Source organism: Pocillopora damicornis, chromosome 6 (assembly GCF_964200805.1).
Source record: "Pocillopora damicornis chromosome 6, jaPocDami1.2, whole genome shotgun sequence".
In the NCBI taxonomy this organism is placed as follows: domain Eukaryota; kingdom Metazoa; phylum Cnidaria; class Anthozoa; order Scleractinia; family Pocilloporidae; genus Pocillopora; species Pocillopora damicornis.
In genome coordinates, this window is record NC_142675.1 from 19,571,096 (window position 1) to 19,592,130 (window position 21,035).

The 21,035-nt window shown below is 39.8% G+C and overlaps 1 protein-coding gene across 5 annotated transcripts; it reads left to right on the plus strand.

The window, feature by feature from the left end:
* Nucleotides 1-4,170: 4,170 nt before the first annotated feature.
* Nucleotides 4,171-20,128, plus strand: LOC113685100 (inactive ubiquitin carboxyl-terminal hydrolase MINDY-4B). 5 transcript variants are annotated; one of them, XR_016187454.1, is made up of 21 exons: nt 4,179-4,519; nt 5,022-5,087; nt 5,692-5,716; nt 6,715-6,787; nt 8,567-8,793; nt 9,275-9,350; nt 10,472-10,614; nt 11,490-11,600; nt 12,107-12,195; nt 12,648-12,749; nt 13,395-13,458; nt 14,285-14,350; nt 15,033-15,103; nt 15,779-15,842; nt 16,032-16,118; nt 16,680-16,763; nt 17,283-17,386; nt 17,606-17,619; nt 17,974-18,014; nt 18,131-18,206; nt 19,069-20,128. XR_016187454.1 is itself a non-coding variant. In XM_089208807.1 (20 exons), exons 2-20 carry the CDS (start codon nt 5,023-5,025, stop codon nt 19,109-19,111), a joined length of 1,656 nt encoding a protein of 551 aa, XP_089064933.1. In that variant the 5' UTR covers nt 4,171-4,519; nt 5,022; the 3' UTR covers nt 19,112-20,128. The 5 variants fall into 5 exon arrangements, 3 of the variants coding, with proteins under 3 accessions (XP_089064933.1, XP_089064935.1, XP_089064934.1); XM_089208807.1 differs by lacking the exon at nt 17,974-18,014 and having other exon boundaries at nt 4,171-4,519; nt 17,606-17,691; XR_016187455.1 differs by lacking the exons at nt 17,606-17,619; nt 17,974-18,014.
* Nucleotides 20,129-21,035: the final 907 nt, after the last annotated feature.

A 21,035-nucleotide genomic window follows, 5' to 3' on the forward strand; every position in this document is an offset into this window, starting at 1 on the left:
TTAGCTTCGCTGAGAAAGGCATCTTTTATCGACTCGCTTGATAAATAACCGGAAACTTGAACAAAAACTACAAGAACCCTTTTTGTTTCAATTCTTTTCACGAAGATCTTAAAATGTCGAACACCGAAAGCAATTCAAAGCTTATTCAGGAAATGGCGTAAATATTTAGCGACTCTTTGATTTACCAAAAACCGGAAACAACCTCGGCATGGGCAAATTCACCAATGGTAAATTCATAAACACTGCGATTAGAATATTTCATTCTCAGCTGTAATCAATGGTTCTTTCATCAGTTTTAAGTCACCCTCGACTGTTTTCTTTCAAAGAATACTCTTTTCTGCCTTTGTTTATCGCCACGGCGTACGAAAAAAGAATTTGTGCGACGTCAACCTCGCCATATTTATCATTCCCAGAGAGTAACTTTTTTTGCAATTCAAATACAAACAACTGATATTGGGTGAGTGCTGATAAACACGTACGGGCAGGTTTCGCAGCTAAGGTTAGGACAGAACTGGTTGCAAACTAATGAAAACGTTGTTGTGGGTTTTACCCTTCTGAAAACCGTTTTTCCGAGGTGATGCTAAATATAACATCTGAATTTCGTGAAAATCCGTGATTATCCTCAGTCATGCATGTTTTTGGCTGTCTGCGGAAATTTTGCTACATTTTAATTATAGCCACTGAAGCACTCATGTCCTCTTAGGGAAACAGATGCTTGAAATCACCATTACGCAGGAAAACTGAACGGGAAAAACAACTTACGTGAAAACAATTAAAATATCGAAAACTGCTTGACTCAGAACCTAGTCAACGTTGTATCACAACAATGTACCGGCCTCGCTTTGGTACAGGCCCCAATTCTATCGGTTCAGGCCTGAATTATAAGCTTTATTGCGTCAAGAACCGCTTCGAATGAAAATAACCACGACAAATGCTTGTCATACAATACATTACTCCAAACCCTTCTCGAGAAAGACACGCGCGCATGACGCACAATCAGTTCTTATCTTTCTATCGTAGATTGGGTAATCGATTGTCTTGTCCGAGTGGCATGTTCTTAGATGAAGCTAACGTCAACGTCGTGTATTGTAAATAATCCGTAAATCGTTGCAAGTATATCCTTCCGGGGTTTAAAATGTCCGCGGGTTCACAACTGAATAAAACGAAACTCGTTCGATTGATACGTCCATTCAAAACTCAAGCCAAACTGATCCAATGTTACCAGAACTGACCAATAATCAGTTGACATATCACAAACTCGCGTTTCAGCGAAAAACAAACTAAAGCATTCAATTTGAAGTGTAGACACTACAATTGTACTCGTGCAGCCATGTGTCCTTTTATAATAAGCTAAGGAAGTAAAAGGCCTTAATTGGTCCTGCGCGGCGAATAGTAAAGTTCAAGGTCTCAGGAGGCACGTTAAAACCGGAAGTAGATTGTTGTCAGTCTTTGCATGTCATTATGGATTGAATGCAATTTCTAACAGGATTTCGGTACTTTTACCACGCCGGAAATAATACTACGAAGAGTAACTCTTCTTTGATATTCATAAGCGTGAATTCAAATTTTAGAAGTAATTTAGAGGTATGCAAAAAACACTCATGTTATAGACGGTCATGGGCGGCCCACTTGAAAGTTAATTGTTGTTTCTATGCATCTACAATGCAACTATTTTTACCAAGGTCATTTGCACGAAACAAAAAAATTCAAATACAGGAAACGGGCCATAAAACCATTAAAATTATCTGTCATCTTTCCTGGCTTTGGACTAAATTTGAGTACGTTCCTTGCTGTAATGCGATTGGTTAATTCTGTTCCAAATAACCCATTTAGCAACACTGGCATTATTCTGGAAGCACTGGAATACATTTTGAGTATAAAAAAAAATATATATATATATATTTAACTTCTCCCTATATTTAACTTCTCCCTATAATTTAACTTCTCCCTATAACATCCACACATATAGATATAGCTCTTTGGCATACAAAGCTTTGCTTTCATGTCCAAATTGAGCACTCTACTAGGATGAGTCATTGCTGCTAGCATTATGCATGCTCACTAGTTTTTCTAGTTTGAGCACTCTGGCATGGCTTAGATGATCCCACATATGTGAGATCACTTGGGGTGGCTATATGGTCTCACCCCCATCCTAGCATCAGCACTGCACTGATGAGGCCCAGAAGGCCGAAACAGTACTGTCTGCAGTTAGTTATATATATATATATATATATATATATATATATATATATATATATATATATATTTGTTTCATTGAGCTTCCATGTCGTTCCCCCTTTAACTCCCAGAGGTGATTAAAAAATTGCTTGTCCCCATCGTATCTGTACATTATCCCAAAACACTCAACTTATCAAGTAGTTTTTATCTTGATCTAGCACCAACTTCTCGTTACTAATTTACACGGCAATGGGAAGCAGCTAGAGGGGAGAATAAACGATCAGATCCTGGGAGTTAAAAGGTCTATTTGTACATCAGTTGTTTTGAATTTTGTGATTGTTCAATTTGTTTTTGGCTCATCATCGCTATTGTAGCTCATTTCTATTTTTTTTTTAATAGTTTCGTTTGTCTTGTCACCAGATTAACCTTTTAACTCCTAGAAGTGATTAACATGTAACTTCTCCCTATAACATCCACACATTATTCAGCAATCAGGTGATGAGAATACCCAAACTCATCAGGTACAAGATATTATCTTGATTGAATACCAAATTCTCATAACCAGTATACAAGGAAATGTCTGGCAGCTAGAGAGTAGAATTAAAAATAAGATCTTGGGAGTTCAGGGGTTAATGAGCCTTTACTAACTTGAAATATATCGGCTGGTTATTTCTTCCTCAACAGAAAAAAGCGTTTGACTGCGAGATAAGAATCAGAAATTCAAAGGTAGCTTAAAAAGATAATCCAGAACCAGGAAATTAGAAAGTTCTCTTTCATGTTCTTCTTCTTCTTCATTTATTTTTCCAATGATAACTTCCGATCAACTAATTGTAGATACATTTTTTCATTTTAGCTTTTAGAGTTTTGAGTTGTCAGGAGAGGGATACGATATTTCCAAGAAATTACTAGAATTTTTTCTGTATGAAAAAGGTAAATTTTCCGCAACCTTCTTTGAAATGGATAAAAGAGACAAAGTTATTAGTATTTAGACTGCATATGCAATTCCCACTTGGTCGTATTTAATTTTATCATCATTAGTTCATCTCCCTCCTCCGAGAAATAAAGCCTCGGGCTTTAAAGTTAAAATTTATTTTTTTTAAATACACGGAAAAAATAATTCCGTACTGCTGACTGACAAACTCGATCGGTCGCGATTTCTGCTCCTTGTTTAAGTATGCAGTGCTAAAATTAAAGGCCAGCTATTCGGGGAACAAATATTTTTCCTTCCGATCGCCTCATATATCTATATCATTAATTATTATCCCCGATATTTTCCCAGACCGATGTACCGTTTATAATTACTTCAGAGATTCGATGGTCGATTCCTTTTATTGCCGTCCAATAGCATCGGCCAGGCTCGGTCCAAAAATACATTGCCAATATTTCATTGAGTAAGACTCTTAGCAACATCGTATAAAGGGTACCGGCAAATTCATATCTTAATTAAAAATGTTTAGCATTATTAATAATTCATTATTATTCATGATCGCGGTTTTCATCGGTATTAGAAAGAGGTTAGCCAAGTCACGCTATGTAAACTGCACCTCGCACCTGCTGTGTCTAAAACTTAGGGACGGGAAACTAGAAAAAGTTATTTAGCCATGATTTCTAGGAAAACGTCACATTCACCTTCAATCAATAACAGTGAGGGGAAAAATAAGCGTAACCCTTACACATAATCGTTGGCAATTTTCTTCTGAAACTTGATTAGGAATTTATTAAAGGAATGGTCATTATTTTTTATTGCTTATTGCTTGGCGGGGGGGGGGTAAAGGATTTTGGTTGTGTCGAAATAAAATTTACTTGATTTCCCACTATAGGTTTGTAATATTCCTGTGACCCACCCCCCCTCCTAATTTTCCATAGCTCTCCCTTGGCACTTTGTTGGCGACGACTGGTCCCCCCCATCCGTTGTTCATGACAACCGTGTGATTCCATGAAACCTCCCCTCCCCCTCCCCCTTCATCTTGACTAGTCTCTATAGCTCTTCCTGAGGAAACCTGGGTACCACAAACAGTTTGCATAGAAACAAAGATGGCAGGCGCTTGCCTTCTCAGTTTTGCAATGTCATGTTCATTATGTAAGTTTTAAAGAAGTAAAAAATTTTATCAAGATGTTGTAAATGTCATTTCAGAAGAATTACTGTTTTCTCTGAGATACGTGAGAAAATCGCACTTGGTGAACCGGACTCTCTAGATCCTCTTTCTGATGTCAGGAGTTAAACAGGAGAGTATGGAAGAGTTAGTAGCAAATTTGAAAGCCACTTTGTGTGACTAACGAGTACAGTGCCTTTGGGAAAATTTGGAGTTGAGAGGAGAGTTCAAGAAACGAACAAAGAAAGGTGAAATGGATATTTTTTCATTGTGTCTAAATGAGTTCGGTATTAATTTTTACCAAGTGTAGCCGATTGTCCTGCAGCTTACATAACGGTACCCTGCTTTTGTAACTTTGTTTTTTATTAGAGAATGACTCATCGATGAACAAATTGTCTTTGCCTTTGCAATATACCGTAACAGGCTAAATTCAATAAATAATATGAATCAAAGCTGTTTATGAATGATAATAATAATAACAATAAACAACAATAATCATGAAAATAACAGTAAGGACAGTAAAAATACATGATAATAGTACGGCTGGTAATAATAATGATGATAAGGAAGATACTAGCTTGAAAAACTGAACAAAAGGGATCAGATACCTTTATTAGACATTGCAGTGCCAATTTCTCCCAAGTTAGGTGTTGGAAATTCAATATTTAGAGAAACCTGGTCAGAGCTTTGCCAAGTGCCACAGCTTTGCCGTGGTACTGACATATTTACCAGTGTTTTCATATATTTTAGCATGTCAAGGAATGCTGAGGAAACCAACAACATGCTGGATAGATGGGCAAAAGTTTTTGACAAAAGGTTTGTAAATATCAGCTAATCACAGAGAGGAAGTATAATTATTGTAGACTGGTCAAGGGTGTTGTGGATGATGAGTATATATGCTACCCATGCCCAAAATATATATAAAAACACCACAATTGTTACAAAGATCTCTGTTACATTTTTTACGCCTCTCCATTATGTTTCCCTTGACACCCCATGTGACACATCATGCATCACAAGTGTTGTTTACACTCTAAAATGTACAAAGTACATGTAACTGCCTTAGAGCCCTTTAGCCAACAGACATGAGCTAACTTAAAAAATGTCACAACTTGCTACATGATGATTGAGTACAGGTTGCTAGATTGGCAATCATCCTGTTAAAGAAGGGTATCCAAATTCCTGTATGCCTAGGGTTGCAGAAAATAACACTAAATACCACTTAATATGAATATAATGAGTGAACTAATTTTATAATCTTTCACAATGATTTCGATAGTTACTTTAATGGAATTTTTCTTTGAAACTTTCAGTTACTTTCCAGCTATGTGTTTTGGTCAGGTATCAGCCTTTTTTAACACTTTGGTAACATAGTGATAAAAACTCAGGGTTAATTTTGTCCTTTCTGTTGTTTTTACAGCCTTGCAAAGCCAGTACCAAAGACAGTAAGTGTAGTAAACTGCAAACTGTATAATACTGTTATAATGACTGTATATTGTTATTGCTAACCAGAATATTAGTTTTATACTCATGTGGCTTACAAATGGATCTCATTAACTTTAAAAACTAGAGTTAGTTGTAGTTACATATAACTTCTTTGATCTGCTCTTCCCTCACATGTAGGTTAGAAGTCTTTTGAAAGGCCTGATATAATGATACACTGCAATGCAACAGATGTTAAAAGACCAGATATCTTTCAAATTTCTAGTTGAAGAAATATTCCTCATTATAACAGGGTTGAGTGTCTACAGATTAATTTCTGCACAGATTATGACTCTAAAACCAGGTACAACAAGTGTATCGAAATTGACCTTTGTATGTGAATGAATATTACCTTTCAATGTGGAAGTACCAAGTCAATTGACCTGAAATAGAAACAGGAAGTGACGATTTTTTTGGCGAAGCCCTCTCTCAGTGTCAAAAAGCCTCTTGTAATCCCATGGACTTCTTTCCCCTCTTAAGAAGGGCCATAATCCAAACATGGCTGGTTTTTTTTATCATGTTGATCTAATACTTCCCTACTAGTAAGCAGCTCTTCAGGCACTTGTGTGTAAATTTCTGATTATGAGTAGTGCTACCCAGCATTTGGAAACTAGGGATGGTGTCTTATAGCACAGTCCAACAAGGGCCTGGATATGAAGAATGCCTTGAGGTTTAATTGTTTTAGAGACAGAGAGGTAATGCACAGAAAAAAGATAGGAGATATATGGCCAAATGGGATCCTTTATGAGTCATTCTGTTGTGAATACAACACCTTTGTTGCAAATGCAGTCATGAAATAATGATTAAATGATTTTGCACACATACAAAATTGTCTCTAATTTGGAAGTATTTTCATAGACATTTTGGTTTTGTATGGTCTCTTTGCTTAAGAAAGAATTTGTAGAATAATGGTGGTTCAACTGTATTATTGGACTTAACATTGTGTTTTGTTATTTTATAGTTAACCCTTAAAAGGTCAAGCACATTGGAGCTAGAGGATGTTCAAGAAGATGTTATTGAAGACATTGATATAGGTAAAGGCTGCCTGGACCTCTCTTGTCAAGTAGTTCCCCTCCCCAACCTAATAGGGCCCCCATTCCCCACCAAAAAAAAAAAGCCCTTCCCCACCAAATAGGCTCCCCTCCCCCACCAAATAGGCCCCCCTCCCCTATCAAATAGGTCCCCCTTCCCCACCAAATAAGCCCCATTCCCCCCCAAAATAGGTCTCCCTTACCCACCAAATAGGCCCCCCGCCCCCATCAAATTGGCCCTCCTTTCCTCACCAAATAGACCCTCCCCCCTACCAAATAGGCCCCCTCCCCTACCAAATAGGCCCCCCTCTCCCACCAAATAGGCCCCCCTTTCCCCATTAAATAAGTCCCCCTTCCCCACCAAATAGGTCTCCCTTCCCCACCCAGTCATTCTGTAGAAGCTCTCTTGTCAAATAGGCAACCTAGGTGTTGGTGACATGAGCTAGCAATATCACTGAGTACCTTTTGAACATGAGGCCTCAGAGACAACGAGAATCAATCACAGGGCAGAACTTAAACAATAGATTGCGGCACTTTCAACTCCAGCTGATCAATTGTATGGCACAAACTATGAAATCTCAACACAATGTTCGTTGATCGGTCATATTTAAGTGATCACGGATCGTTGGTTGAACGTCAAGTTCTGATGAGGTCCAAGAGTTGTAGGGGTACAAATTAATGATTTGTATGTTGCATTAATTTCCTACCGAAGCAAAACCTTTGTCAAAGAGTGTCTCTGTTAAATTTTAAAAAAGCGGTAAATGGTCCTCTTTCCGGGTGAATAAAGGGGTAAGTTTCTAAAGAAACTGTGGTGCTGCGTCGGTGGGAGAGTAAAGCAGGTAATTTAGTGTTAACAACTGGGTTGAAAACGTAAATTAGCCACCGTAAAGAGTAAAAAAGCTGACGTTTCGAGCTTTAGCCCTTCCAATCGCTCTGACGAAGGGCTAACGCTCGAAACGTCAGCTTTTTTACTCTTTACGTTGGCTAATTTACGTTTTCAACCCAGTTGTTAACACTAAATTACCTGCTCTTTCCGGGTGGCCCAGTTTCAATAGATACACTGTAACTTTGACTGGTCGAAAAGTTACCACAGAAGCTGGTACCTTCCTACTCCCCCCAAAAAAACCTCGGAAATGATGAAAAGAGAGAAACGAGTACTTTCAAAATCATTCAGCATACTCGTTCTCAGCCGTATCTCTTGTTTTCATTAGTATAGAACCATAAGCGTTCTATCACAAATGCTGCAATCTGATTGGCTATTCAGAAAGAAAAAGGAAAGACTCTCCTCTCACTGTCTCTTTCCTTCCCATCCTTCCTTTCGTCGTGGTAGTGCCAGAAGTAGGCACTACCGAGAACGTGGCAATACAAAAAGATCTAATGAGCAGAACAATAGCTCACCACGTGCGTTTTAAAAATATGTACATTTCTTAGCCTTCTTCTGCAAAACAACAACGTGCAGTTACTAAAATTTTTGAGGTTTGATAACAGAAACTGCGATAGCAAATTATTTAAGTTTCCAATTGAGACCCAACGCTCACATGCGTTTTTCTGATGTATAGCCGGGTAGGGCGGCGCAAAAGACGGTAAACACGTCCAACTATTCGCAAAATTCTAACCAAAAATATAAATTCGTTTTTAAAGCGATTTCGTCTTCAGCGTTGCTGTCCTGACAGTTTAATATTCCCGGCAAGTCTCTCCTAAGACTGCATGACCCAGCAGTGTGTGAAAGATAAGAGAAGAGTAGGCAGTGATCATATTCTCTTTTCTCGAATCCTTGCACAGACGCTGGCCATGTGCTGGCACCTTCAATACATCAAGAAAGCAGAAGTACTTTACATGTGTGTTCAAGACACGGAAGGGAACGCACAAAAATCCTGGAGCAGAAACCGGTCAAACCTTCTAGATCTATCCAACCCAAACCAGTTAAACCTGTTAGACAAACGAGCTTTCATGCAGCCACTCCAAAAGAAACATCTGCTGTAAAATCTGGTAACAGAGCGGAAACGTCGGTGAGTGACTTATGATGATAAACTGAACAATTTAAGAATAGCTTAGGGCGAAACAAAACATTAAATACTATTATATCACAATATTAACCCTTTAATTCTCATAGGTGACCAAGACAAAATTTCTCCTTAGAATATTAATACAATGTTAAGTAGTTAAGTAATGAGAATATAGAAAAAGACCAGTATCAGTTAAGGAATTATAAGTCGATCTAATACCTGGTTCTCCCAATTGACATCACGAGAATTATATGACAGGCAGTAAGAAGAATGAAATCTTGAGTTTGAAAGGGTTAAGAGTTTGATGTAACAAAGTGCTAGAGGTGTGGAAATGCTGTCATCATAACGTGGGTGCTTCGGCTGAGGGCGGGAAACGCGGCCAAGTGGTCCAGAGGGTCGATTTCTCTACTTTTAAAAAGTATCAGTGAAGCATTATACAGTTTCAGCGTTTATGATGGCAGATTTAACCCGTTTTTTTCTTCAGGTGCAGCCTGCACCTAAACCAGAAAAATGTCCTCAACATGAAATGAAACAGGAACTCGTTAAGGAGCTATCATTGGGTAATTAACACAGTTTGTATACAGTTTTCTTTTGACGTAAGAGACTGAGATATTAGTGATATTAATTAATGGTTTAGACACTTTGGTTAAGAGTAATTCACGGGTATATCACAAAGTAGAGGAGAAAATATTGAGATGTAGTTGAATTAAAACTTTACAAGCGGCTTCTGAAAATGAATACTTTGTTGTGGTACAGATCCGGTTGGTATCTTTTCCATTTGTTTTTGTCTTTTTATTATATGTCTCTCTCGAACACGTCGTGTTTTTCTGGACTTTGAATCTACAGCTTGGATAACGTTTGGAGAACGCAATTACTTGTCAGTCATCAGTGAATACAATTCAACTTAGCAGTCTTGTTGCCTTTTAAGACATGTTTTAGTTGATTTAGCAGAACTTAAGATCAATTTAATGTTTCAAATTTGTGTGTTCAGTTTGCGAGTAACAACTAGCGCAATTTTCCACGATCTGTTGTTTATTTGAGGCAGGTCTTAGACTGTTGCTATGTTACCAACCAAGTGGCGGATTTAGAAGAGGGTCCGGTGGGACTGGATACATCCCCCCCGCCAATCCTATGAGGGTGTTTCTAATACTTGTTTGGTTACGACTGGATCACATATTGCTACAAATCTGGCTGTTTTTTTTCCTTCTTTCTCCTTTTTCGTAGCCGTGAGTGAGGGAGGGGGGAGGAGTGAGGAGGGGGGGGAGGAGGGGAAGGGAGAAGGGGGCGGAGGGTGAGAAGTTAAGGAAAGGATCTTCGCCGTTATTTGTGCTTTTTCACATGTTTTTCGCGCGCTTTCCTTTTCGGTCGTCTTCACTGACTAAAATTTATTAGATAATTGAATGAGGACATGAGTTTACAAGTGAGCAGCCTCTCAAAAGTGGCCATCTAGCTTGGTATTGTTCAAACCAGTTACTTTTTACAACAAATGCGGTGTTAGAATCCTCTTGTGTCCAAAAGTTATTTTTTTTTAATTGATGACGACTCCCGAAATTAAGAAAAACTACTGCAATCTCGAATGACTTTGTTAAGAGGAACCTAGGTAGAAGCTTCTCCGATCAAGGCGTCTGCTTATGTCAACCCTTAAGCTTACGAAATTATTTTGTTTTACTTTAACCGGTAGACATTGGACCGTTGCTTCCTCCATCCCGCCCTAAGAGACAAAATTCTTCCAGTCAAAGAAAGCCCTTGGAAAGAGAACGCGCCACAGAATCCGTCAAACCAGCTGTGCCGGGCGGGGATCCAATCACATTGGAGGTAGCCAAGGTAAGACATGCGTCGTAGATATTGCTTTAGTTCTATGGCAAATCTTCAAAAATTGATTTGAGTGAGATCCACTGTTTTTGGAGTTCGAATCCGTTCGGGACATGCCGATTATTATTCAATCTCTACCTAGAACACATGCGAGATAACCTTTCCTGGGAATTTCTGAGGCGCTTTTTACATAGAATAATATAATTTTAACCTGATTGTCGCAAGTTATCTGGAATTGCTTTTGTTTTGCTTTGAATTCGCCATGTGCTAAGTCCAGAAACTTGTGCCACTTTCTCTGCCAATCAGATTCATTACTCAAATCAGTCGCGTCTTGGTCACTCGCGTTTCCGCGTTTTCGCGCGTTTTCTCGCGTTTTCTCACGCTTCAGGCTTTAACCTTGTTTCAGTTCTCAGTGACCCCTTGTGATATTTTCATGTTGTTTGATTGGACAAGCTTACTACTGAGTTCTCTGTAGCTCAGTTGTTAGAGCTTCCGGGCGCAAAATTAGTCGGTACAGCCTGGGGATCGGGTTTGACTCATCCTCGGTTGCCTCCAAAAAGTGCGCGGCGCACACTTCTCCCTCCAATTCTACTCGCGTTGGTTGGCTTCTGCTTTGAAGACGACTGGGGAATAGTCAGTGTTCAGATCCTCACCATGTACTCACTCCCAGGAGTGACCAAAACGGAATTATCAATAATGATTTTCAACTGTAAAGTTGACGAGATGAAAGAAAAATATCAGTTAGAGAGGGTGTTGTTTAATTTACCACCAAATTCTCAGATCTGAAATTTTGAGAACAGTATCGATGACCGTCAGTGTACTGTGAGAACCTTGATGGTTAAATATTTCAGTGGAAAGGTTTAAACGTCCTTTCAATCACTTTCCAGGCCCTCCGTGTGTTATTATTTGGTACACCGTACACGTCTTTCAACTCTGACTGGAGAAGACAGCATATCAACTTCTTTTCGCACAAGTCTTACGCTCTAAGCTTCTATAAGGTAACTTGGGGGGTAAAGAGAGCCGGTTGTTTGAGAGGTGGTCAGCGCCAACCTGAGGTTCAAATTATAGTTTGACTTTCCGTGCGCGAAGTATTAATTGGAGTTAAATTTAGGTGAGATTTTATGCAGTGGTCAGTTGTGAGGCAGATTTAAAGAAACTAAATGATGCGAATAGTAATTTGTATGAAAGAAAAATTACTAAACCATGTGAAAAGTTCACACAGAACCGAGGTTCAGTTCAGCTACATCTTATCATGAACAACCTGGCCCAGTGTATTATCGGGAGCAATTTTCAAATGAGCGTCGGGAACTTTTTGGATGGCTAAATGATTAACAATGAAATGTTATCCAAGCTTATTTTTGAGCCAAACGGAGACTATCGACTATCTGACCGTTGGGAACTTATTCGATGGCTAAATGATTAACAATGAAATGTTATCCTAGCTTATTTTTGAGCCAAACGGAGACTATCGTTTTAATATTTTTTCACTCACTCACTTTCGTAGTTGGGACCTGACGGGATCATGGCATGTTTGCAGGGATTCCTGTTGAGATTCTTGTTGTACGACCAGCCGTCCATTGAACACGTGAAAAGGTAACCAGGACAACAATCGATTAAAGGAGATGTGGTTTGAAATCTCGCGCTGATGAGTAGATGGGGTCAGTTTTATTCTCAAAGTGCCATTCTGAGAAAGAGAGTGAAAATCATTTGATTTCCCCGCATGGATTGGAATTTTATCTTATTTTTGGTGTCGACTGGTTTGATTTGTTTCGTGTACCAAACGTGTGTCGAGACTGTGTTTACACTTCTTAGGGTTGTTGGGCCATTTGGAAACGATGTGTTCTGAATTATTGCTTGTACAAAAGAGATTTGTGAAGAATGATTGTCAGTAAACAAACTCGATCCAGCGCCGAGTTACCCAGCCCTCTTAAAGAAAAAAAAAGTTGCAAAGTCATGGTTTTGATATTCTCGCATAGGGAGATACCAAGAAGTATTTGAATGGGAATTCTCTGAATGAGAAATACCTTTGGTTTTTTGTTCCGTAGTATGTTGAGACCAATGTCGTCTGACCGTCAGAAGGCACTAATTACAGCCATGACGAAGATCCTCTGGCAAGCAGGAGGCCAACAGCGCGCAACAGTAGTACTGTGAGTGTTACAAATTGTATGTTATGGGAAATGTTGTTGTTCATCGTGGTTTCGTAGAAAAATAAGCATTTGATTGTTTGTCTCACGATATAAGATTCAGGGTAATCAATTATATTGACCGAAGCGTTTCAGCTGTTATACTGCTTGTCACAGTCAGGCGACGAGGCCGAAAGTTTACGTTGTCGCCTAAAGAAAAAATTCAAACTTTGATTAAAACTTCATTCCTTATGTCACGAACGTGGGAAAGCAAAATAGAGAATCGAACCCTACACCTTTGAGCTCAGAGAAATCGTTAATAAGCCTATTCTAGGAGCTTAGGTAGTAAAACTCAATGCGAAAATAAAAGGCACTACTGTGGCGGGGAAGTGAAAAGAGAGGGAGGTCTGGAACGGGTCGCGTAATAAATGACCCGACCCAAATCTCCCTCGTTTTTGTTCTACCGCCACTCTCGCGTCGTTAACTATTTCGCTCCGTTTTACTTACTGGACGCCTGGAACAAGCTATAGAGGTTGAGTCAGCATAACAGAAAATTTATAGGTGTATCGATCATCCAGTTTCTTAGCCTTCAATGGGTACATACTCCGTAGGTATTTCTGCGCTTTTCAATTTCGTGAGCGCCTGCGATCGATAAACTTTTTATTTCAGGCCGTGCGGTGAGTGTAACTGGGCGACAATGGACGACTACAGAGAAGATCAGCTCACGGAAAAGGTACACATCACTAAAGTTTTGATTTTTATCTTAATGTGCTTATTCGATTCTGTCGTCACTTTCTTTTACTAACTGGTACTCGATGCTTCTTTTTGAGTTGGCTACGTAAATTGTACGATTGTTAGTATTGCGCGAAAGTTGGCAAAATTATTAATAAAAAAAGCCGTAATTAAAAAAGGGAGGGCTTGTGCTGCTCGCAAAGAGTAATACCACCAGTTGCAGACGCTGTTACATTGTGTATTAGACTGAAAAGGGATGTAGGTAGTTGGCAAAGAAGGCGTAGTTTTGGCGAGCGAGTGCTAAGTATTTTCTTGGTGAAAGTTGCTGCTGACATTTTTGATTTTTACTGCAGCGGAACGCTGGGGAGAAAAAAATTCGTACCAAGGGGGTGAGCGTCGGTTAAAAGAAAGGAGAGGGGAGGTGGTGGGGCAATAGAAATTACCTCGCATTTCCCTGCCCCCTCCCTCACCGTCCACTCTAACTCTGAATCAACCATAGCCAGTTGGATAACCGATCGCGATCTTCTAACATTAACTCACCGAAGTAAGACACCTGCACTGCAGGCTGGGGCAAGGGTGGAATTAAACCCTCTAGTCACTTCGATCTTAGCGGTGGTTTTCTCTGGCGTGAAGTTTTTTTTCGATTTGAATACTTTCAACCACCCAAGTACTCGTGATTGGGTGGGGTCCCGCTGGGGTGGGGTTCTCTAATATTTTCCACTTAGGTTGTTTCATTTTACTTTGGGTATTGAGTGAGAAACGAAAGCTCAGACAGTTTATAAGATATGATTATAAGGAAAAAAGTTTTTTTTCGTCTGAATTTACAGCTTCATCAGTTCAGATTTACCGAGTTTTCCCACCTGGAAAGGTTCATAAAGAAGCACTTATCATTTGTAAGTACTCGGCGCTTTCTGATTCTAGCTTTTAATGGACAATTTAGAGAGGTATGGTTGTGTTAACGGAAAGTATTTGGTTATCGTTTATTTGTATCTTAGTATTTTTTTGTCGAAATGTTCTATGACGAATCTAGAGATCACAGTATGTTCCATTTTAAACACAACATATTTAATACAAAGAAGCGAATTTGCTGTGCTATCTACGAACGCGTTAAAATATTGTTTCCTCCATCTTCTCTAGTTCCTAATTCCTGCTGCCTCTTATCATTATTTTTTGAAAGTGCGTTTTTAAACGAGGTCCGCCATTTTTAATCGATTTCAAACCCAATTCCAGGCGAAGCTGGGTAGACTGCGTTTTAAAATGGCGGATCTTTCTTTTGCGTGAAAGGCGTGTATTGTAGTCTGTGGCCTTTCTGAAGTGACGTATATTACGCTGAATGTAGATTTCTCTATGGATAGAGCGAATTGACTCTCGTAGGAGCGATCTGACCGGGGGTGATCTAGCCATGGGGCGAAGTAACCGTAAACCGGCCCCATAGCTCCCTCGCCCCTCTCGGTCAGCTTTTGTAGTCCGCGCTTCCCTTCGAGGTTTTTTTTTTTTTCGTTCCCTTTCTCTCTTTCTCGTCTTTGCTATGCTCTTCAGTCGTCTTTGGTAACTTCTTTATGTTTTCTTTCGTAGTTTGAAAGCACAAACGGAAATGGTTGCATTCTGTTTTTGTATTCGGTTATTCTGTCCAGATCAATTGAAAGGTACGCCGTGGATGTGCTGTAAAAATTCTGTCAATTAATAAAACATGTAGCTTTTAGAGCTCTTTTCCACTGAGTGTCGTAAAACCAAAACCAACAGCCACAACGGCTATGAAGAGAAAATGAGAACTCAAAGTAGAATCAACCAAACTGCCTAAAGCGCGGGAAAACACAGGCGACTTAGTCGTGATTGGTTTTAGTTTGAATTTTATTGGTTGAGAAAGTGGCGCAAGTTTCAGAACCAATCACAAAGCAAAGTAAAGAAAACCAAAACAATCCTGAGTAACTTTCGACATTCGATTGAAAATGGCTCTAAAAACCAGTAGTAAACACACATCACAACCTTGTTGGGCAAGGGAGGAGGGGAGGGAAGGGGGGTTAATTAAAGAGTCTGGTAGCCTATCACTGCCTATGTTTATCCAAGGTCCTGTGGCACGAAACGACTACGCTTATTTCTCCTCCCCCCCCTCCCCCCTCCCCCCTCCTTTACCCTGGATGGAATGCTAACCCATCGCAGGTTATCCTTCAGCATTTCGTTTTCCTTCCCAGCAATAAATCTGAACGACCCGACCAGGGCTCGGACCCATACCCCTCGATCCAGAGTCCATCGGGTAATCCTTAACAACGTGGCCAGCATTTTCTCAACTTGCTAAATATTTCTAATCTTTGTATTTACAGGGTAACTGAGGATCTAGGAGACCCGAATTCCTCTTTGATGGGTCTTCACGACTCGTGCTCTCAGGTAGGAGAGTTCCTTCGAAACAGATCAACATACAGAACTTTTTCGAATCAAGGTGTTTTTTCGTCGCGGTATGGACTCATCTTGAGCGGAGAAACTTAAGATCTGAATACCTGTTTTTGTGAATTTTAGAAAATGCGTGTTTTCTCAATCTGGCTGTGTTATTAATTTTTCTTGTCTCTTGCAACACAGGCCATGATTAACTTGATGCTAACTGGCAGAGCAGCCGCCAATGTCTTCAACGGTGATATCGAGTTCAATAAAAGAGGACGAAAACTGGTAAGGGGAAGAGAACTTTACAGGATCGGATGCTGTCTTGTTATCGTTTGTTTTGTTCCGGAGCTTATTATCTCGTTAGTTGTTATTACGCAGCTAGAGCACCGGAGCTTGCCATTTTAAGCTTACCTTTGCCATTCTAAGCCATTATATTGCCTATAAAGAACATTAATCTTTAAAACAACAGTTTACCTAGGAAAGAATCATCGTAACTTGCCATGTTTACAAAGGCTATGGGCGATTCTCATCGTCAGTTCAACCCTTTACACACTAACACAGTATCTATATTCTCCATGACCTTTTTTACACATTCCTTGAGCTACTTACAAGGAGAATTTGTTTAACAATCAAGAGCTTCTTAAGTTGGCGATCTTTTCCTTTTTTCCCATGATTTTGATGGATGATTGAGCGGCATCATAGTAACGAGAAATTAGATGCTGGTTACTCATAGGATCCAAAGGGTTACTTAACTCTTACACTTTTCAGCCTTATTCGTTTTACAACGGATGTTTCAAACTCTTCTCTGAAACCCACCCTTGACAAGTAACTTTCTCTTATACGCAGCCCCATCCGCTGAATGGCATTAAAGGTCGGAGTGAGATTGGATTTTTATCTCTTGAAGAGCATCTTGATCCCAAATCTTTTCAGGTAATATTATGATACAGTAGAACCCCACTGACTTGAATCCGGTTGACTCGAACTCCCCCGCTAACTCGATCAAGAACCAATTTCCCTTGGATTTGACCCCATTTTCCCAGTCATTTACCATCAGCTAACTTTAACTCGGTTTACTGGAACTCCCCGCGACTTGAACTAATTTTACTTTCCCTTAGCTGAAATTTACTCTGATAACTCGAATCTTAAGTAAAAACGTCGGTCAGTAAACGTCAAAGTGTAAGAACATAACTGATTAACACGTCCCAGTCTTTAATCGCGATTGGTACAAACTTGATAACATTTATAAAAAGGTGATACATTTAGCTTAACTTCCCAAACTAACGTCCTTATCAAAAAGCTCCTAAACAAACTTAATGTACGAAAGTTCGAGTTAGCGGGATTCTACTGTACTCTATTTAGCCATGTCATCTCATAGCCCCCTTAGCTTTTGGGACAGTACTGGTGCATACAAAACATAACAAGTTGTTTCCTGTATCAATCTCTGACCAGGTTGGTAGCATGCTCAAGACTCCCAAGTTTCCAGTTTGGGTGGTGAAGACAGGTGAACGTTACGGCGTGCTGTTTTCACTCAACAAGGAACTCGTTAATGATTGGTCAGTTAAGTGCCTTTAAGTCTTTAAAATGCAAACAAGTTGAAGAAGCTTACAATTGTAAATAAAAGTATCATTCTTAATTACTTGCACAAACAACACGGGCGGAACTAAACTAGTTGCTTCGATACTCTCTGTGATTCATGAGTTCAAAAGAAAAGTAAGAAAATAGAAGGGAATGGCCACGTCGAACTAATTTGGTTTTGTTGTTGCCTTTTACAGGAAGCTCGAGAGGAGATTTGAGTTGTTGTACTGTACTGGATCAGCTAAAAGAAACAATGGTGCAGACGAGAGTGTATTTATTATAGGTACCAAAGTGTTTTTTAAGTCCTAAACCGACTGGTTCAACATTGTGAAGATATGTGAATCACAATTTTCTTCTAATTAGTTTTAAGTACCATGAAAACATAGTTTTTATGTAGTCGGCTCAGGGACCATTCATTGTTTATCCTCTGAGGAGGGGGGGGGGTTTAACATGGTTTTCGGGGGCAACAGAGGGGGTATCAGTCGTTGCCAACAGACCACAAAGGGTGGACTATAGAGAACTGGCTGTCAATTAACAGCCAGTGCGGGGAGGGGGGGGGTGGGGGGAAATCATAATAATATTAGGGAGCCTTTCTAGGGGGAGGAGGTAAATTTCATTGTGACATCAACAAAATCCCCCACCCCCTCCCCTCATACCATATATAGTTACCCTTCCCCAACTCAATTATCGTGTCAGTCAACCCTGAGGTTCTTCTTTTTCAGATACGAGAGATATTTTCAGCTCCGATGACGAATTCGGGGAAGAACCATCTGAGGTGGAACACTGTTTAAGAACCAAGTGAGTTGACTCAGCTCTTGACACCGAAGTCAGTCGCCGTGATAAACTACTCAGGATATTGTTATGTTGGCCGGGGGGGGCACTGGGTCAGTTGCGAGAGCACATCTGATGAACCATTTGACCCCAAAGAGCGATAAGCATCTGAATTCTCCCAACAACATCACCCTCGAATCAAACATTAATGTTACGAAAATATAGGAAATGATTACGAACTAAGTTAGCTCTTGATTGTTCAACAAATTCTCCTTATCAGCACCTTGGGAAATTTATAGAGAACAGTATGGAGAATATGCATACTGTTCTAACGGTGTAAAGGGTTCAATATCGTTACAAATAAAACCATAATAATCACAGCGCCCGATCATGACGAAGGAAAATATCAGTAGAGACTGCATGTTGACGACTCAAATTTTTAAAAAAAATAACAAGCGAATTTCCTGAGAGCGCTGGAAAACGAGAGCCACGGTAACAAGTTGTAGTGGTCTAGCCCACTATAACGTTATCTGTAGCTCTGTGGCAGAGAATCGTGGGGCGAAATCCGAGGTCTGAGGTTAGACTCTTCGTGGGAGGCCCAGATCTTTCATTTTCTTACGCACGAGACAAAATAAATAACATCTCTTTTATTATAGTGATGGGTTTTAATTTCTAACGAGGAGAGTTTTCGCGATTTTTTCTAGACGATCCTAGTCCTAGTAAATCTCTGTAGTCGCAAACGTTGGACATGGTTACTTTAAAAGTTTTGGAAAACATTGAACAATTGTGTATGAGAAGAGCCTCTGTGTAGCATGTCTTGCAATCGTAGAGTTATTTATGTCACATTGCTGCCGGTATTAGTTTAATCGATATCAAAACTTCTTTTCAGATGGCCAGGTGCACTGATTGAAGTAAAAGATGAAAGAAGCTAAACATAAGCAAAGAAAAAGCACCTATTTCAGGGTTTCTACTTTGCAAGAAATGGCTTGAGCCTGAGTAAGAGCAGCGGCGTCTTCATGGCAACAAGCTTCTCGTTACATAATCACGCTAGGGTCACGTGATCTCGTGTGAAGGCTGTGTGGTACGGCTGACATCTCACTAGAAATGGAGTTCGCTACGGAGGAGACCTCGATCCGTTGTGCTCAAGTCCCTTTCGAATCATAGAGATAACATTCGAGATCCAAAAACGAAAATAATTGAAGAAGCATCGCAGTGAAAACGTTCAACTCATATTATTCCTTTTCTGTTACATTTTAGGAAAATTTGTTTGAAAGAGAGGTGGGGAAGGGGGCAGGGTGATATTAACCTGCACCTTATTTACGAGGAACCTTCCTGGAAAATCCTTTCTCGTTCGTGAAAACGATTTCATTCAATTTTAATGCGTCGGACATCTGTTACCTGAGCCACTTAGTCATAACTTCCGTATAATCCCATACTTTATCATGCACAGCTCTCTGTTTTAAAGAAAGTAATGACGGAACCATTGGATTCGATCAAGATTCTTTGTCATCTTCGCTTTCTTTGGCTATAAGTACTGATCGACACCAAATTGAATTTGGTTCGGTGAAATCATTGTCCGTTTCTTTAAAAATGTTGTAATCGATTAATTTTGTTTAAGAGACCACGGTATCAGCAATGGGTCCAAGGAGTTCAAGTGCTTTATATCATAGCAAGCTTTATTGAGTCCGGTTTTTATTATACGCAACACTGAACTTTGAGTGCCCTGAAGCAGGGAAACAGTTTGCACCTACAGAAACGAACGAGGACTGTACATAAGTTCTTTTTTAAGTAATAGCGTTCTATTTTTGTAAAGCTGATGAACACGCTTAAGTTTCCTACTTGATTGTGTATAAATGTTACATCGCCCATTTGAATTATTTTCATGCAAGGAGGGCAGTGTGAAAAAAGCAGTATTTTTGTACAAGTGATATTAAAATCGTTATGGAAGATCTCTCTTTTGCTGCATTGAATTTGTGACGCTTAAAAATCTCCATTTAATGCTTAGTCTAATGTTTTGGCGAGACTGATCCCTTAGTTATCGAAATGCTAAGATTTGAGCCCGCTGCAGATGAGGTTTTTGTCTTTCATCACCAAACTTCCCACTTTCATCTGGCACATGAATAAAGCAAGAGACTGAGTCGACTTTAAGCTCAGTTTCCCTCCCAGGCCCTCTTCTCGCCTCGTTCAATTGCCACTGTGGTAGCCCTTCTCTGACACTGGATAAACTCTATTGCAAAAGAAAATCCTGGTCCAAGAAGTTGACCCACAAGTTATCTTTGGCACGAACATGCGAAAAAAACGAAAATTCTGAGTTCCCACGAGGATTCCAACCTGAGTCCCTCGGATTATGTGGTCAATCTATTTTGTTTTTCTTTATCTATCTATAGTTCAATTCAGGACACTATTAATATCTTTCAGCTTGCCACATGCTTTTCGCATGTTCAGTGATCTGGTATATACCCTAACTCGTACATTTCGTTGTAGCTTAGTTGGTATTACATCGCCAGAACTTGCAGAGGTTGCAGACGTTAGGATCATTAATTCTCGTGAAGGACTCGTTCTTTTTTTCCATTTCTACCTTTCATTAGAAATGGACAACTTCATTCATTCAAAAGCGTGTTCTACCATAACAGTTTTTCCTTGTTCAGATAGCCTCATTTGAACACCCTACCGTCGGGGAAGGGGAAGGGTTAGCAGAATTGGATACAGTTGGGAAACGGTCATTATTTATTACCGGGGGAGAGGGGTAGGGGTGTTTGGAGGATTTTGGTTGTGTCACAATAACTTTACCTGATCCGCTCTTAAGGCTTTTTAGAATTCTGATGATCCCACTTCATTGGTGATAACTGACCCCCG